Source organism: Cervus canadensis, chromosome 31 (assembly GCF_019320065.1).
Source record: "Cervus canadensis isolate Bull #8, Minnesota chromosome 31, ASM1932006v1, whole genome shotgun sequence".
In the NCBI taxonomy this organism is placed as follows: domain Eukaryota; kingdom Metazoa; phylum Chordata; class Mammalia; order Artiodactyla; family Cervidae; genus Cervus; species Cervus canadensis.
Genome location: NC_057416.1, coordinates 23,941,991 through 23,961,232, shown reverse-complemented (window position 1 = coordinate 23,961,232; position 19,242 = coordinate 23,941,991). Strand labels below are relative to the sequence as shown.

Sequence of the window (19,242 nt, the reverse complement as noted above, 5' to 3'; positions counted from 1 at the left end):
TTCTTAAAAAAAAACCAGCTGAGATGAAGAGTCTAGAGATACACTGAGTGTACCTACAAAGCAGAGCCCTGGGGTGGGGGCCGGGGGGTAATGAAACAGATCAGCAACAGCTCGTGGTCTCTGCAAAGAAAAGAAAAAATTGAGCAGAAAGAAAGAGGGAGAGAAACCGGAAGACAGAGAGAGGAGAAGCGGTCTATATTTCTCCTACGGCAGCATTTATCAGACTGTGATGTGATTGCTTGTGTAATTCTCTCTCTCCTCACTATATATACTCCAGGATTTACATTTTAAGTTTCTACTTTCTGTGTAAACTTATCTCAAATTTGACTTTCCCAGCAATCTAACATTTATCAACAGCTCACTGAAAGCTCTGACATCCTAAAAAGACCCACTGGCTCGTCCATGTGGGAGAGCGTCTCTGAGGCTTCTCCGTGGAGCATACGAAGATGTTTGGCACTGTCTGAGGTCATATGACTGGGTAAGTTGAGAGCCCTCTTTTCACAGATTTATATGGTCCTTGGAGTGCCGTTAACCACGGCTCTCTAGCTTTGTAATTAATAACTTAGAACAGATAATTCAAACATTTGATTCATTGCACTTCAGAAACCCTAAGGCAGAAATCCAACATTTCCAATAACCCTCAGGTTGTTGATACAAGATCCTCAACAGGGATGATTCTATCAAAGGCATTCCCGGGAATAAAAATACTCCTTTAAAACCTAAGCAGGCTTCGACCAAGAGGCTGAAATTATTCAAAAGCCGTCTTTGATCTTTTAGAGTGAAGACTAGAATAGGTATTTAAAAAACTAATTTCCCTGTGTACATTCACTGGGACATTTCATGCAAACCAGTTCTCTAAACCATTACTAAACTGAGGGGTCGATGAGGTTTCCAACGTCACCTCGTACATAAAGATTTTCAAAATGAAACCTTGATACGTGTTTCCTGAACGGCTTCTCTCTGCATGGTCAAGTGGACTTGTTCTCAGAAAGGGAGAAACGCTTCTGGTAAATAAAGGACCAAAACAGGAAGTGAACCCGTGACAATCAGCAGCGGGGAGATGCTGTGGAGGGATGAAGGATTGCGAGGAGGCTGTTGAAGGATGAGGAAGGTTCCATGGGGGTGTGGCTCAGACTTCTCCAGACAGCTCCCCTGGGGCATGGGCTTCCTCCCTTACCTCTTAGGAACAGCCACCCAGACAGAGAGTCCTGTGGAAGTCACCAGCCCGTATGCCTGCAGGGGCTCATTTTCAGACTCATGGTCTATCTGCTGCGGCATACTGACCAAGCTAGTGTTTTGAGTGATGCAAATTGTACTAGACGCCTATGGCTGCTGTGACGCATCACCACAGACTTAGTGGCTGAAGCAATACAGTGTATTATCTTACGGTTCTGGAGGTCGGAAATCTGACACAGGTCTTATTACCAGGCTGAAGTCAAGGTGTCAGTACGTCTGTGTTCCTTCTGGAGACTCCAGGGGAGAATCATTTTCCCCACCTTTCCCAGCTTCTAGAAACCACCCATAGTCCTTGGCTCATGGCCCCTTCACTCCATCTTCAAAGCCAGCAAAGACAGAATGAGACTTCTCACATCCAATCACTCTGACCTGCTCTTCTCTGTCCTTCTCCACTTCTAGGACCTCATGTTGACACAGTGCCCGTGCAGATCCTCCAGGATAATCTCTCTGTTTTAAGGTCAGATGATTAACAACCTTAATCCCATACAACTTTAATTCCCCTTTGCCACGTAATGAAATGTTCACAGATTCTGGGGGTTAGTGTGTTTAGCCTCTTTCAGGGACTGTTGTTCTGCTTACCACATGGCCCTGGTGGTTGGAAAGGCGGGGTTGTAAAGAACCCGCCTGCCAATGCAGGAAATGTAAGAGACCAGGGTTCAGTTTCTGGGTTGGGAAGATCCCCTGGAAGAGGAAATGACAAGCCACTCCAGCATTCTTGCCGGGAGAATCCCATGGATAGTGGAGCCTGGCAGGCTACAGTCCATGGGGTCGAAAAGAGTTGGACACGACTGAAGTGATTTAGCACAGTATACAACACAAGGGCCATTGTTCTGCCTACCACACAAGTAAACCGAAATTAAAGGGATATAAAGTGGGGGGTTGCACCGTCTACATTAGCACACGTGAAAATATCTTCAAAATGCCAGAAAATAAATGCAAAGTAATAGATCAGTAGTGAATAAACAAAGTGCAACATCAATTTGGGGTCAGAAAGCTCACAGTTTATCACCAATGAAATCAAAGCAGAATGAAGGACCCAGGAGATTTTTAATCTATGAGAACTGGTGGGAACCTCAAGGAGTCATATGGCTGCCTTTGCTGAGCATTCTCATACAGTAGCGCATGCTCAAACATTTTCACAGTCAGACGTATGAATGCAACAGATGAAGATGTCAAGAGAAGTAATCTGACACTAAGCAGGCTGTCCATCATTGCATCATTTTGTGTTGTCTTTAAAAGTGTCCATGGGTTTCACACTATTTGCTTGATTCCCGCCCCCACCCTCTTCAACTCTGAGTCACTGTTGAAAAGAAGTGTTTGTAGTCCTGACAGCTCGGAAAGCAAAACTCTCACATTCGCCAGTAAAAACACTTTTTTTTTTTTGACAAGAGATTGCACGTAAGAAATTGAATCCCCATTAGCCTACGTGTTGAACCGGATGTTGAAAAATCAAATAAATTAGGGTAAAGAAATTCCAGGAGAGCTGAAATGGAAATGCGGACAAAAATACCCCCACCATATTAGTAAACAAAGGATGTTGCAGCCACGAAACCATCGACTACTGCAGCTGCTCCAACTGTGCACCCTGAGGGGACTCACGATGAAAAAAAGCAGGATTCTGGCCCCAGATAGCGTGCACATCAAAGCAATGATTTTGAGGCCAGGCTGTTGCTTCTTCCCTTACACAGAAAAGTGCTAAATTCATTAGCTCAGGGTGCCTGGTTTTCTTTGATTAGCAGTAATATTTTGAAGTTCGACTCCCTGGGTTTTTTTGGTTTAAACTCCTATATCTCCTGGCTCCTCCCTCACCTCTGAAGAACAGACCCTCAGAGTTACCTGAGAAACTGCCTCCCAGGTTTAAATCCTCAGTAAGTCCACCCAATAGAACATCAGTCTCAGTTTTTAGGTTGTAAACTCAACATTCAGAAAACTAAGATCATGGCATCCGGTCCCATCACTTCATGGCAAATAGATGGGGAAACAGTGGAAACAGTGACAGACTTTATTTTTGAGGGCTCCAAAATCATTGCAGATGGTGACTGCAGCCATGAAATTAAAAGACACTTGCTCCTTAGAAGAAAAGTTATGACCAACCTAGACAGTATATTAAAAAGCAGGGACATTACTTTGCCAACAAAGGTCCATCTAGTCAAAGCTGTGGTTTTTCCAGTGGTCATGTATGGATGTGAGAGTTGGGCTATAAAGAAAGCTGAGTGCCAAAGAATTGATGCTTTTGAACTGTGGTGTTGGAAAAGACTCTTGAGAGTCCCTTGGACTGCAAGGAGATCCAACCAGTCCACCCTAAAGGAAATCAGTCCTGAATATTCATTGGAAGGACTGATGCTGAAGCTGAAACTCCAATACTTTGGCCACCTGATGCGAAGAGCTGACTCATTTGAAAGGACCCTGATGCTGGGAAATATTGAAGGCGGGAGGAGAAGGGGATGACAGAGGATGAGATGGATGGATGGCATCACCGACTCAATGGACATGAATTTGAGTAAACTCTGGGAGTTGGTGATGGACAGGGAGGTCTGAAGTGCTGCAGTCCATGGGGTTGCAAAGAGTCAGACACGACTGAGGGACTGAATTGAACTGAACAAGTCTGATCTACCCCTAAGTTGGATTTTTTCTACTGTATTTGACTGTTACTCATCTGATCATCCCTGATGACTCTGCTCTTCCTATAACTTTACAGAAAAGATGTATTTCCTGGCTATTGTATTATAAACAGCATGTATGTTATCTGGATATGCAAGTTAGCATCAGTAAATATCTCTTTCTGTCCTTCCTCTAAATTTCCCCAAACACTGAATTTCATTATCTTTAGGCTTTTTAAAATGAAATATTGCATCTATAAAACTCTGTCTCTCTGTCTGTCTCTCAATCTCTCCCCCTCTCCCTTCCCTTCCCTTAGAAATTCACTCCAATGAGTCACAAACATTTTTCGTCATCAGGAAAACACAAGTTCTCTTCCATCATAGATCTTTATGTAGTTCCTCATCTGGAACGACCTCATTCATTTGGCTCTGCTACTATCTGGCCCATCAGTCTCAGGTTGGACGTACTTCTCCTTTCTCTTTTATTTTTATTTTTTAATAGGAGTATAATTGCTTTACAATGCTATGTTGGTTTCTGCTGTCAACAGCATGAATCAGCCATAAGTATATGTATATCCCTTCCCTCTGAAGCCTCCCTCCCTCACCGCCCCCATCCCACACTTGCCCTTTCTAATATAACTTATTCTTAGTCTCATTCCAAACCATGGGTCCCCCACCCATCAATTCAAGGCCCCCTGCCCTACTGAGCTCTGCCTTTTGCTTCTTCTTCATTTGTTGATTTCATCCACATTTTTAAGGTCCTATGCAACATGTTCCCATCAGAAGGTGTTTTTACCCATCCACCCACCCAGTCCCCACTTCCCCTTCCCCATCTGGTAAATTTCTCCCATCTTGCAAAATTTCCATCTGTCTACAACAACATTGTCCCAAGTGTCCTGTTTTAACAAAGGCATATTTTCCTCTAGAGTGGTGGGATATGTGAATAATACCAGGTAGCAGCTTTTAAAAATAAGATCCCTAGAGAAGAGGTCTGCCATTATCATTCATGAATGTAAATTCATGCAAGGAGGAAAATGCATTCATCAATGGAAGCTCCTCCTCTCTTCCTCAGAGGGATTTTCTACTCTGTCAAAGGAAAGAGAACAGGTCTTCTCAAGAGACCGAGCCACTCAATTCATTCAGCTGCAGAGGTTTGTAACACCTCCTAGGTGAGAGTTTTTGCAAAGGAGGAGCTTTGTTAAAAAAGGCTTCTGTGCTGGAAAAAAAGCCCCAGGGTTCAGAAGCGCAAGAAGAAGCTGTGTTGCTGAAGCCAGGCAGGGAGAGGTAGGAGCTGATCCTTCTCCCTGGCGAGGCAGACAGGTGAGGGAGGGAAGGGTTTTGTAAAGATCAGAGATGGGAGGCAGTGCCTGGCTAGCGTGAAATCCCAGATTGTCTTTTTGTACAGAGAGCAGGGAAAACCATCCAGGCAGTCTGTCCCTGAAACTTTAAACTGCTTTAAACTGAGGGGTTTTATCCCATTATCTGGCCATACCAGAAGGGGTTACTGTCCCAAAGCACAAAACTATTTTGCTTCCATCTTTGCTTGGGGAAAAAATACCAAATAGGGGGCTTCCTTGGTAGTCCAGTGGTTAAAAATCCACCTGCCAGTGCAGAGGACACAGGTTCGATCCCTGGTCCAAGAAGATCCCACATGCTGTGGGGCAGATAAGCCCATGTGCTGCAACTACTGAAGCCCGCACATCCTAGACCCCACGCTCTGCAACAAGTGAAGGCCGAGCATTGCAAGTAGAGAGTAGACCCCACTCACTGCAGCTACAGAAAGCCTGCACTCAGAAACCAAGACCCAGTGCAGCCAAATAAATAATTTTTTAAAATAATAATAATCTTAAAAAAAAATACCAAATGGGAAAACTGGAAAAAAATTTTCCAGTTTTTTTCGCAAGAGCTTTACTCATTATTTTAGTGACCAACTCCCTGAGAAGAAAGAACAACTCTGGAGTATCAGAACCACACAGAAATGCTAGGATTTTCATTATACCCAGGAGGAGAATAGCTAGCATATATTTAGCAACTAAGATGTACCGGGCATGATCCATAGTTTTCAAAATTATTATAATCCTGAAGGAAAAATATTTTATGCCCATTTTACAGTTGTAGAAACTAAGGTTTTGCCAACGAAGAAGTTGGTAGAGCCAGGACTCGAAGCCAATTAAACCTTGCTTCCAAACCTGATGTTCTTTCCTTATTGGAGAGAAGGAGAGGATTCACTGTGACTTAATATTTCCTATAGGAAACCCACTTGCTCTAATCTTTAGGAATTAACATGCATGACAGTCCTGATTCAAACACTTTGCTCCACAGTCCCTTTAAGGACTGAAATTATTTTTCTTGATATTTAGACAGTCAGTGCAGATGTTTCAACATTGTTAATACTCAGAATAAGAACCTCAGTGGCCAACACAGAAGAAAGGATCCTTTCAAAGAGAAATGCTCAACTGACAATTTCTGATAAGACTTTTAAAAATCACTAGTGTTCATGGTTATCCATCCTGTAGCACATCAGAATCATCTGGGAGAACTTTTTAAAATAAATGCCCTGGGGACTTCCCAGGCAGTCCAAAGGTTAAGACTTCACCTTCCAATGCAGCGGGTGAGGGTTCGATCCCTGGTCTAGAAGCTAAGATCCCACATGCCTCGTGGCCACAAAACCAAAACAATGAAAATCAACAGAAGCAATAGTGTAACAAATTCAATAAGTACTTTTAAAATGGTCCACATAAAAAAAAACACAACTTTTTAAAAATTAAATTAAAAAAATAAATGTCCAGGGATTCTGTCCCTCTCGTCAGCCTTGGCCAGAGCTAGACAACCTGTACTTTAAAAATACCTCTCAGATGACTTTAATCTACCATAGGGGCTGGTACTCACAGAAGCATGGTGCAAACAGGCTTCAAATTTCCTCTGTATCCTGTCACTTGCAAATGCAATCACAATGCAATCAAAGAGAGTCACAAATCCTTAATCCAGAAACGCTTCCAAAGCACCACAAAGCAATCACAGAATAGTCGGCCTTTTTTTTTTTTTTTTTAAGTGAAGGCCAAAACTAAGCATAACTAGAGCAGGAAACCACCAGATGTGAATATATTAAGCTTTATTTTAAGAGATGGCGATTGGAAATTGTTTAAATACTAGAGAGCGCTGGGAGCTGACAGATGGCAAGTGAGATGGAGGAGGAAGGCAGCCTGGTCCAGCCAGCTCTACTTTAATCTCGCCCCACCTCTCCCGACACCATCACGGGAGATGCTGTATTGTGTCTTTGACATGACTGCTCCCTGGCTGTACCTGAACCGTTCCCATTTTAATTCAAACTTGATCCTTTAAAATAAAATTGGCAAGGTCCATAGAGAACAGACTTATGGACACGGGGCAGGCAGGGGGGCGGGCATGAGAGGGTGAGATGTCTGGAGAGAGTAACATGGAAATTTATATTACCATATGTAAAATAGATAGCTAATGGGTATTTGCTGCATGGCTCAAGCAACTCAAACAGGGGCTCTGTACCAACCAGAGGGGTGGGATGGGGAGGCAGAGGAGAGGGAGGTTCAAGAGGGAGGTGACATATGTACACCTATGGCTGATTCATGTTGAGATTTGACAGAAAACAACAAAATTCTATAAAAAAAATTATCTTTTAATTAAAAAATAGCAAATGAAGAAACAGACAAAGGATTAATCTCAAAAATATACAAGCAACTCCTGCAGCTCAATTCCAGAAAAATAAATGACCCAATCAAAAAATGGGCCAAAGATCTAAACAGACATTTCTCCAAAGAAGACATACAGATGGCTAACAAACACATGAAAAGATGCTCAACATCACTCATTATCAGAGAAATGCAAATCAAAACCTCAATGAGGTACCATTACACGCCAGTCAGGATGGCTGCTATCCAAAAGTCTACAAGCAATAAATGCTGGAGAGGGTGTGGAGAAAAGGGAACCCTCTTACACTGTTGGTGGGAATGCAAACTAGTGCAGCCACTATGGAGAACAGTGTGGAGATTCCTTAAAAAACTGGAAATAGAACTGCCATATGACCCAGCAATCCCTCCTGGGCATACACACTGAGGAAACCAGATCTGAAAGAGACACGTGCACCCCAATGTTCATCGCAGCACTGTTTATAATAGCCAGGACATGGAAGCAACCTAGATTACCCATCAGCAGACGAATGGATAAGGAAGCTGTGGTACATATACACCATGGAATATTACTCAGCCATTAAAAAGAATTCATTTGAATCAGTTCTAATGAGATGGATGAAACTGGAGCCCATTATACAGAGTGAAGTAAGCCAGAAAGATAAACACCATTACAGTATACTAACACATATATATGGAATTTAAAAAGATGGTAATGATAACCCTATATGCAAAACAGAAAAAGAGACACAGATGTACAGAACAGACTTTTAGACTCTGTGGGAGAAGGTGAGGGTGGGATGTTCAGAGAGAACAGCATTCAAACAAGTATACTATCAAGGGTGAAACAGATCACCAGCCCAGGTTGGATGTATGAGACGGGTGCTCAGGGCTGGTGCACCGGGAAGACCCAGAGGGATGAGGTGGGGAGGGAGGCGGGAGGGGGGATCGGGATGGGGAACACATGTAAATCCATAGCTGATTCATGTCAGTGTATGTAAAAAACCACTACAGTATTGTAAAGTAATTAGCCTCCAATGAATAAAAATAAATGGAAAAATAAATAAATAAAAATAAATTAAAAAAGAAAAAAAATAGCAAGGTCCAAAATACCATAATTTTAAAACTTTAATTTCCATAGAATACCCCCAAAGCATACGATCCCACACACAGAAACTCATCATTAACCTTATCATGACCACTCGACATAAAAGCATGTTTTGTTTTTTAAACTAAATATTTATTGGAGCAAAGCTGCTTTGTTGTGTTAGTTTCTGCAGTACAGTAAAGTGAGTCAGCTATTATACACATGTACCCTCTTTCTTGGATTTCCTTCCCATCTAGGTCACCACAGAACATCGAGGAGAGTTCCCTGAGCTACACAGTGGTTCTCATTATCTACTATATGTCTGTTTGATACGTAGTATCAATGGTGTATATACGTCCTTCCCAATCTCCCAATTCATCCAACCCCCTCCCTTTCCCCCTGGGTATCCATACGTTTGTTCTCTATGTCTGTGTCTCTATTTCAAAGCATGAGTTTTAAACCCAAGTGGCCAGACCGCTGGAAGAACAATGGGAGCATTTCCCATGGCCGTGACATGTCAGGGATAACTACACAATTCCTGTCATCTTCACTTCCTTCAGTAAGTAGTAAGGACTGTGCTTCCGTACCAATCAATCAGGCAAATACCCAGTGGTGTGCTGGCTAATATTTGCAAATGCTTATTCCTCCCACTCCCAAGGAAGCCCTTTGTAGCATCTGCTGATTCCCATAGTATAAATAGTCTCACTATGGCCAAGTTCAAGATACTGCTGTGATATCTCTGAATGTGAAGTTGGGAAGAGATGGGCACGATCAACTTTCTTAAGCCAGTGTGAGCCCTTGCACACACCCATCAGAGCTAAAATAAGGGACTTCCCTGGTGGTCCCCTCATTAAGAGCCCGCCTGTCAATGCAGGAGACAGGGTTCAATTGCTAATTCGGGAAGATCTCACATATCGTGGAACAACTAAGCCTATGCACCTCAACTACTGAAGCCCCAAGCTCTAGGGCCCATAAGCCACAACTAGTGAACCCACAGCCTGCAACTACTGAAGCTGGCGCATCCTAGAGGCTGCGCTCTGCAACAAGAGAAGCCATCACCATGAGAAGCCCGTGCACCACAACAAAGACCCAGCGCAGCCAAAAATCAATAAATGTTTTTAAAGTAAAATAAATACATAAATAAATAGCCCTATAGCCAAATCCAAACCATACTGGCCCATCAGGCCAACCCCAAGGGGCCTCTATTCTCATAGGTGTTTCCTTCAACAGCCCTAGAAGAAAACAGTTCTGTTTAGTGCCTGAGACAATGGAAGACTTTACCGGAAGTTGAGTTAGACTCCTCGTTGGGTACCTTTTCACCTGTTCTCTAAAACAGAGATCCGCCCCTTCCAGCCCTCAGGCCAAATTTGGTCAGCTGCCTACTCTTTAAGGCCTGCCAGCTGAGGAGAATTTTTATGTTTTTTAAAACAGTAGCATTTTCAATAGTTACAGAAGTACCTACATGATAGCCTTCATTGTTTCCCTTGCCACACAACCCCCAAAGCCTGAAATATTTACCATCTGGCTCTTTCAGAAAAAGTTTGCTGGCTCCTGCTCTAAAGGGTCTGGAAGACAAAGCCAGTTCCACCTCCTAGAACCTTGTCAGCAGCACCGGTAGCAAGTATTTTTTTCCCGCCTCACCCAGGCCATCTCCCACCTCCTGACTGGGCAGGACCCAATCAGAAAGAGCCACATTAGGAGACCACATGGAATTCCCCTCACTTCACAGGCTCCTCAGCTTCGCCTGGTCCATCTGAGGCTGACCCTGTCCATCTCCTGCTGCTCCCTCCGCCGCCGGATTTGGCTAAAGCTCCAAACCACCAGATGTGAGCTCTGACTTTCCCAGGAGCTGGGATGTGCAACCTGCAAGCATAGGCTCCACTTCCCAGCGGACAAACCTTGACCTACAGAAACAAAAGACAGAAGAGAGCCAACAGATAAATGGCCTCCCTGTTCCGCCCACCAGTGGGCTATTCTGAGCATGATACTTCTGTGGAGCCTGTCTAGAACCATTCCAGAGAGCTGAGCAATTAGCTGTGTCCTTCACAAAGTAGCAGCCAGGTTGGTGAGGCACCTTCTCTGCTCCGGTCCTCTGTCCTTCATTCTGGTTGCCCTGGGATTCCACCTCGTGATAGATATTAGTACTGAAGTGTGCATTAGGCTCTTATACCTAGAGAATCTGACTAAGATATCAGATGATAAGGTGCTATTTTTGACAACCCAGATCTATCCCTAAATAAATAAAAAAGTACAGGCATCCCTTGAAGATACTACAGGTTCATTTCCAGGCAATTCCATCCCAATAAATTGAGTATTGTGAGCAAGTGAGTCACATGAATATTTTGGTTTCCCAGAGCATATGAAAGTTACATATACCACATACTGTAGTCATTAAGTGTACAATAGCACTATGTCTAAAAAAAAAAAAATGAACTCACCTTAATTTAAAAACAATACTGGGCGACTTGGTACACGTGAACGGCAGCATGGCGGCCCATCGCTCAGGCCCGCTTAAGCAGCAGAATAAAGCGCATAAAGGCGGGCGGCATCGGGGTCGAGGGTCCGCGCAGCGAGACGGCAAGGGCCGTCTAGCACCGAAAACCCTCAGCAAGAAGGTGAGAAAAGATCTCAGCAGGGTGGACCAGAGGCATTGCGCCAGCCAGCTCCGAAAGCAGAAGAAGGAGGCGGTTTTGGCAGAAAAGAGACAGCTTGGCAGCAAGGATGGCCCTCCTCATCAGGGGATCTGCACACTGTGTTAGACATGGCTAAAGTGGCTGATACCATCCTGTTCCTCCTTGATCCACTAGAAGGCTGGGATAGCACCGGGGATTACTGCCTTTCTTGCCTGTTTGCTCAGGGCCTTCCCGCCTATACGTTGGCTGTTCAAGGGATTTCTAGCCTCCCGCCAAAGAAACAAGTAGATGCCAGAAGAAAGCTAAGTAAAGCAGTGGAGAAGCGCTTTCCTGAGGACAAACTCCTCCTGTTAGATACTCAGCAGGAGGCAGGGATGCTGCTCAGGCAGTTGGCTAACCAGAAGCAACGGCATCTTGCCTTTCGAGATCGGCGTGCCTATCTATTTGCTCATGCTGCTGACTTTGTGCCTAGTGAAGAGAATGACTTGATGGGCACCTTGAAGATCTCAGGCTATGTTCGTGGGCAGGCTCTGAATGTAAATAGTGTGCTGCATATCATTGGACATGGTGATTTCCAGATGAAGCAGATAGATGCCCCTGTGGACCCTTTCCCTTTAAATCCGAGAGTGATCAGATCCTCAAAGGACTCAGGCGCGGCAATGGAGATTTGTTCTTCAGATGCTGTAGCTGATATGGAGGAAGACCCGAAGGTTCTAATGAAGGCAGACCCTGATAGACAAGCATCTTTGCAAACAGAGGTTATCCCAGATCCAATGGAGGGGGAGCAGACCTGGCCCACAGAGGAGGAGCTGAGCGAGGCACATGACTTACTGAAGGAAAGTTCCAAGGTTGTAAAGAAGGTTCCCAAGGGAACATCCAGTTATCAAGCTGAATGGATTCTGGATGAGGATGGTGAAAGTGGTGGGGAAGGAGATGAGTATGATGATATAGAACACGAGAATTTTATGGAAGAGGAATCTCAGGACGAGGGTAGTGAAGAGGAAGAAGAGGAGGAATGTGAAACTATGACTATAGGAGAGTCTGTACGTGATGATCTGTATGATGAGAAAGTGGATGAAGAGGCTGAGGAAAAAATGCTGGAGAAATACAAACAAGAAAGACTGGAAGAGATGTTCCCAGATGAAGTAGATACCCCCCGTGATGTGGCTGCTAGAATTCGATTTCAGAAATACAGAGGCCTTAAGAGCTTCCGGACATCTCCTTGGGATCCTAAGGAAAACCTCCCTCGAGATTATGCTCGGATCTTTCAGTTTCAGAACTTTATTAATACCCGGAGACGCATCTTTAAAGAGATTGAAGAAGAAGAAGTTGAAGGAGCTGAGGTTGGCTGGTATGTCACACTTCATGTCTCTGAAGTCCCTGTCTCAGTGGTTGAGCACTTCAAGCGAGGCACACCCTTGATTGCATTTTCGTTACTACCTCATGAACAGAAGATGTCAGTACTTAATATGGTGGTGAGCCGGCACCCTGGCAACACTGAACCTGTGAAAGCTAAAGAGGAGCTGATCTTCCACTGTGGATTCAGGCGCTTCCGAGCCTCACCTTTATTCTCTCAGCACACTGCAGCGGATAAACATAAATTTCAGAGGTTCCTGACTGCAGACACAGCCCTGGTGGTGACAGTATATGCTCCGATCACTTTTCCTCCTGCGTCTGTGCTGCTTTTCAAACAGAACAGCAATGGAATGCACAGCCTCATTGCCACAGGCCATCTCTTGTCAGTGGATCCAGACAGGATGGTCATCAAGAGAGTTGTTCTGAGTGGTCATCCTTTCAAAATTTTTACTAAGACGGCAGTGGTGCGTTACATGTTTTTCAACAGAGAGGATGTACTGTGGTTTAAACCTGTGGAACTGAGAACAAAGTGGGGCCGCAGGGGCCACATCAAGGAGCCTTTAGGTACTCACGGTCACATGAAGTGCAGTTTTGATGGGAAGCTAAAATCTCAGGACACAGTACTGATGAATCTTTATAAGAGAGTTTTCCCCAAGTGGACTTATGATCCATATGTACCAGAACCAGTCCCCTGGGTGAAAAGTGAGATTTCTTCAACAGTGCCTGAAATGGACATGGAGTAATGGATTCAGTGGGATTCTGTCTCACTGCTCCTAGTGAGCACTCTAGGGATGGGAGCCTGTAGGTTGTGGTTGCCCAGTTTGTGCTTTCTACTTAAGCCTACTTAAGGGCTCCTGCTCCTTTGTGCGGAAGACTTTTCTTGGCCTTGAGAAGGTGTCTCAGTTAAGTATGGATGTTTAGTTCAACTTAGTCCAAAAAAACCCATTAAATCTTACTGAAATACACATTCTCAAAAAAAAAAAAAAAAAAAAAAACAATACTGTGGGAAAAATGGCACCAAGAGACGTGCTCGATGCAAGGTTGCCACAAAACTTTAATTTGTAGAAAATGCAGTAAATATGTAAAATGAAATAAAGTGAAGCACAATAAGATGAAATCTACTTGTAGGTTACCATGTCTTACTTCCTGAATAACGTCAAATGGCATAAAGTTTTTTCTTCTAAGGAGCTTTTCAGAAAACTATAGAAGACCAAAGTATAAAGTGATGCCATTTTTAAAGCTATAATATACATTCAACAGAAGAGCCTAAATAGTGTAGTATTAAAAAAAAAAAAAAATAGTGACAAGTAAAAGAGAATGATCAGAAACAATGACCCCAGGGAAAAACTAATTCAGGGAAAAGTCTCAGTGGGGAATGAGAAACTCTTACCTGGGCTATAGTCTGACGTCAAAGGTTCAACTCAAGCAAACCAGCCAGTGTGGATCTTATTTATTAACCAGGGAAACTGAGGAAGGAGCTTTAGCTGGGACTGACATGAAAGGAAAACGCAAACCCCAGAATGGAAAGAGAAATCAATTGTGGAAAAGCAGTGAATGGGTTCAGGAGCGTCAAGTGGGATGTCAGTGGTGAGACCCTGCTTGTATCTCCATACATGCTTAAGAGACAATGCCTAAGAAGGACCTCATACTTTGGAGTCTGGGAGCAGCAGATTCCCAGCAATAGATTCTTAAGGGTAGGAGAAACTCTGAGTCCATTAGCCACACTCTATTAAAAAAGCTTTTTTTAATTATTTATTTTTTTAAGTTGAGGAATAATTGCTTTACAATGTTGTGTTAATTTCTGCTGTAAGTGTACATATATCCTTTCCCTCTTGAGCCTGCCTCCTACCCTGCTCCCGTCCCACCCCTCTAGATCATCACGGAGCGATGAGCTGAGTTCCCCGTGTTACCCAGCAGCTTCCCACGAGCTATCTGTTTCACACAAGGTAGTGAATGTACGTCAGTGTTCCTCAATTCAAGATCCCACCCTCTCCCGTGTGCAAAGTCCATCTCTACCTCTGCGTCTCTATTCCTGCCCTGCAAATAGGGTTATTGGTTACCAGTTTTCTAGATTCCATATACATGCATTAAAATACTGTATTTGTTTTTCTCTTTCTGAATTACTTCACTCTCTAGGACAGACTCTAGGTTCATCCACATCGCTACAAATGACCCAGTTTCGTTCCTCTTTATGCATTAGTTATATTCTTTTCCATATCTTTTAACCTTTTCCATTACTTCCCATCAAGCATTGTTTCCCTTGACCCTAGATGGATGTTGTAGAACTCGATTTGTTCTCCAAGAACATCTCTCAACTAGATTGTATCAGCAGCAACACGGCAGCAACGGAACCAGCTCCTCACACCATGGACACACAGTAAGACTTGTTCAGAAATTGACTGGATGCACGACCAGCCCTCTAATGCCCACTTGTCCTTCTCCGGAGTGGCAAACATGGAACACTCTATTGTTGTATACCTAAGCCAAATGGATTTTCAATGGCCTTTCCAGAGAGCCAAATAGTTTCTTCCCTTGAGAAAAAAAGTGATGAAGAGGCTTACATATCCACCACACTCTAGCACATGATGTAAAATTCCACCATTTGGAAAGAAAGAGTTAGTCGCTCAGTCGTGTTGCCAAGATACTAAAAAATATCTGAGACAGGAGACGCCTTGACTGCCCCTTTGCCTAGATAACCACTTGCTAGGTCTCAAAATTTAAGTGAAATAAGGCTTATCAAGCATGTAGCACAATGCCTGGCACCTGCCGTGCTGCTGCTGCTAAGTCGCTTCAGTTGTATCTGACTCTTTGTGACCCCGTAGACTGTAGCCCGCCAGGCTCCTCTGTCCATAGAATTCTCCAGGTAAGAATACTGGAGCAGGTAGCCATTCCCTTCTCCAGGGGATCTTTCTGATCCAGGGATCAAACATGGGTCTGCTGCATTGTAGGCAGATTCTTTACCATCTGAGCCACCAGGGAAGCCCTTTGATTGGCTAAATGAATGTTAGTTGTGCTGTTGAATTTTACTTTTATTGTTGCTGTGTTGTTCCTTACAGGTTAACTCCTCAGGTGCAGTAGTTCAATTAGCCCTCCCATCTTGGCCTTTTAATACATACCATCAAAGTGAAAACCCTTATAATAATCCTTTATCCAGATCTGCAGAGGCTTTCCTGAGGTGGTTTCCAAACACAATCACACAATTAAAGCTTTTAAAAATGTGGAGGATTTAGGAAGGCTTTCCATGCAACAAAAGGATTTTAGGGTTTTACAGGAAATTCTTTTTAAATAAATAAATAAACCTTTCCTGAGCCCCGTACAGGGTTGAGTTTTCCTAGAGAACAGTAAACATTTGTCCACGAATGACTTGCACACCTAGACCTCAGGAAAGAAAGACCCTCCACTGAGCCCAGTGTCCCCAACTCCTACAATAGCTGGGCCTCTCAAACTCAATAGAGTAGAACCTGCCCCTAGTCACAAACACTTACAAAGTCCCGTATCCAACCTCAGACTGCTCCTGGATACAAAGCATTTCTTAAAACCACGCAGAGAGAGCTTAGATAGGGTCCTGACATTTTGGTCTTATTTACAGGGGGCAGCCATGAACTGGCTAAGGTTTCAGCATTCAAACACCAGAATAAAAGCTTGGGATTTCCATCATGGCTGCCAATATCTGGGCCCAGAGTAGGTAGTTTGCAAATATTGCATCATTACCTCCCCAGGGGATACGCACTATCTTACTTGATACTGTCAGTCTAAGTTAATACATGTAGGACAAGTTAAGGTAAACCCAGTGGAACTCTTTATCACAGATTCTTTTTTTTTTTAATTGAAGAGATTTGACATAAAACATTGTATAAACTTAAGGTGTGCAATATATCACTTTGAAATATTTGAATATTGTTATTAATTGCCATTGTAGCAATATCATGTTTCATACCTATAGTACAATATAGTCTATATTCATTACATTGTGCATTAGATCTCTATGGCTTATTTGCTACTTGTTGCAAGTTTGTACCTTGAAATAACACCACTTTCTTTAAGATAGAATCCATGGTTTTTCTCTTCCTGTGCCTCCTCTGAAAGGAACAACAGAGGTTTTCCTCTCTGGCAAAAAAGAAAGCAAGTAAGGACTTCTCTGCAAGTTCAGTGGTTAAGCCTCTGTGCTTCCAATGCAGGGGACATGGGTTCAATCCCTGTTTGGGAAGCTAAGATCCCACATGCAGCCAAAATAAAAAAAAAGAAGAAAGCAAACAGGTTCCTGGCCACCTGGGCCTGAAAGGAAAATCCCTTTTCTGTCGCCATCTGCTTTAATGAACACACGTACACAAGGCCCCCGTAGCCTCACGCCTCACTGACATCTGAGAAGGGTAATACTATCCTTACATTGACTTTCTACTGTGCTTTTGCCTTTAAGAGTCCAGTGAACCGGAGAATTCCCTCATGCCTGACTCTGCAATATTATTTCTTCCCCTCTTGTCTCCTTTTCTGAGAAGAAAGGAACTTACTCAGCTGCAAATTCACCTGCTCAGAAGCACTGGTGACTTCCATACACCAAAAAGCAACTGTCAATCAATGGACAGGGCTCTGTGAGGGTGGGGGTCAGGGCAGCAGTGACCTGGCACGATGTTAGTGTGGGGGAGCTTTCGGGAGGAGAAACGTTGCTTACCACCCTTCCACAGACCTCTGATCCTCAGCTGTCTTCCTATGAAAGCAAAATTTGAAGCATATGCTTCAGAAAGCTACTGGGAAACACAGACATTGCTTCAGACAGTTTTGCTCAGAGTGCGAGGCTCCTGGCTTCCACAGCCCATGCATGGCATCTCCTTTCCCTGCATCTTGAGACTTCCCTGGAGCATCATCACCAAGGTTCATTAATGTTTTGGAATGAGTCAGGAGGCTTGCTTCTAATTCATCCATCTCTTTATCTCTATGTAGTCTGGGAAAAACCATCTTGAATTCAAAGGAAACAGACTAAATGTCTCTAAGGACCTTTCTAGACCAGGGACTATTCTGACACTGAATGACTGAGGGAGAATGCCTTGGACTCTGCTGATTGAGGAAAGGTATCCACCCTTGGGTGCCTGACCTAGACTGAGACAGCAAGACCGGAAGAGACCAATACCAGGGAGACCATGAAATAGAGGGACATGGTGACTTCAGGAATGTTTCAGTTCTGTTCAGGATTTTCAGTCAGTAATGAAGAAGCTCCTGGAAGAGTGAAGGCATCAATTTAGTCAACTGAAACTTAATCAATAAATATAAAAGAAAAGGGAAGGGAGATGCTAAAAACTTACTCTATCATTTTCTAGAAATGTCCTAATTGTTTAATGGAGACTGGAGGGAAAAGGTTAGCACCAAAATCTTGTTTGCTACATCAGATATGCTCCCAGGCTTGAGATCTTCTGGATGAGCAGTGGGAGGCCAAGTCTCTGGGACCACCTCTACTCCTTTATTCACTTTTCAGCTGAGTCTTCAGAAGTGCACCAGCTGTCCACCCTCCTTCCAGGCCTGGACACAGCCTCTCCCTACCTCACGGGGCACACCTTGGAGCACACAGCAAGGAAGAGACAACAGAAGTAGTGTTCAAATCAGACAGGGAGTGTTATGGACTCCTTGTTGGTGCCTACTCCCCATTCATATTTTGAAGCCTTAATCTCCAGTGTGATGGTATTAGTGATTAGATTTAGATGGGGTCGTGAGCTTGGGCTTCTCAAGATGGAATTACTATCCTTATAAGATAGGATGTCAGAGAACCTGTTCTTTCTCTTTCCACCAGGTGAGGACACAGCAGGAAGGCAGCCATCCACAAGTCCAAAACAGAGCCCTCAAGAACCCGGCCATGCTGACACCCTGATCTTGGACTTCTCAGCCCCTAAAACTTGGGAAATAAATGTCTGTTTAGGTTTCTTGGTACACCCAGCCTATGTTATTTTGTTATAAGCAGCCCATGCTGACCAAGACAGGGGGAAACCTCTAAATAAAACAGAAGTGGGTCCAATGACCTTTGTAATGTTCTCTAAGCCCTAGCGAAACAACAGCTGCCTTGTTCTGATCCAATCTAATCTTTCAGAATTTATGTTCCTAATTCTCCTACTTGGCCTCAGTACAGACAAAGGAAGTATCGTGACCTTTGCCAGATCAGCTCCCACTGCCTTGCCAAGTCTCAGGCCTGACTCAAAAGCCTGAAAGCCTATATTCCTTCAGGCAGCTACCCTATTACATACCTAGGTGTGTGGGATCCAGAGACCAGGTAGGTGAAAAGTGAGGTTGTCTAGGAAGGCGGGACTTCTGAGGGTCTAGGGGGTAGGGGTGGGGTGAGTTCTCTTCTTGGGAGTCACCTGGATTCCAGAGATTGACTGTAATGTCTTTCCTAGAATCAAAACACACAGACTATCTGATGCTCCCCAGAATATACTGTACCGTGGCTATGGGAAGTTACTTTTCAGGCTGGATACAAGCTCGTGTCAGAGCAAAGTGAGAAGGATACGCTCACTTCTGGGGGCTGAAATGAACTCCAGCATCAGCCCTAAAGGCTCTCCAAGAATGGGCACAGAATTAAGCAAGTTAGACCCTCATGATCCCACTTGAAAGAGCTTGTGACCTGAAGAGGCTGAGGGTTGTGATGGGGTATAAAGTAACCCAGGCCAGAAGCAGGCAAAATACCC

The 19,242-nt window shown here is 43.9% G+C and overlaps 1 protein-coding gene and 1 long non-coding RNA gene across 2 annotated transcripts; both read left to right on the top strand.

Moving 5' to 3' along the window:
* The first annotated feature begins 368 nt into the window (after positions 1 to 368).
* Positions 369 to 18,439, top strand: LOC122432563. The gene is made up of 3 exons (XR_006266877.1): positions 369 to 478; positions 1,636 to 1,693; positions 18,354 to 18,439. It is a non-coding gene; the product is annotated as an uncharacterized LOC122432563 (long non-coding RNA).
* On the top strand, positions 11,051 to 13,541 carry LOC122432562 (pre-rRNA-processing protein TSR1 homolog). The gene is given in 2 exon segments (XM_043454574.1): positions 11,051 to 11,318; positions 11,321 to 13,541. Coding segments are annotated over 2 exon segments (2,244 nt in total). The 5' UTR covers positions 11,051 to 11,071; the 3' UTR covers positions 13,318 to 13,541.
* Positions 18,440 to 19,242: the final 803 nt, after the last annotated feature.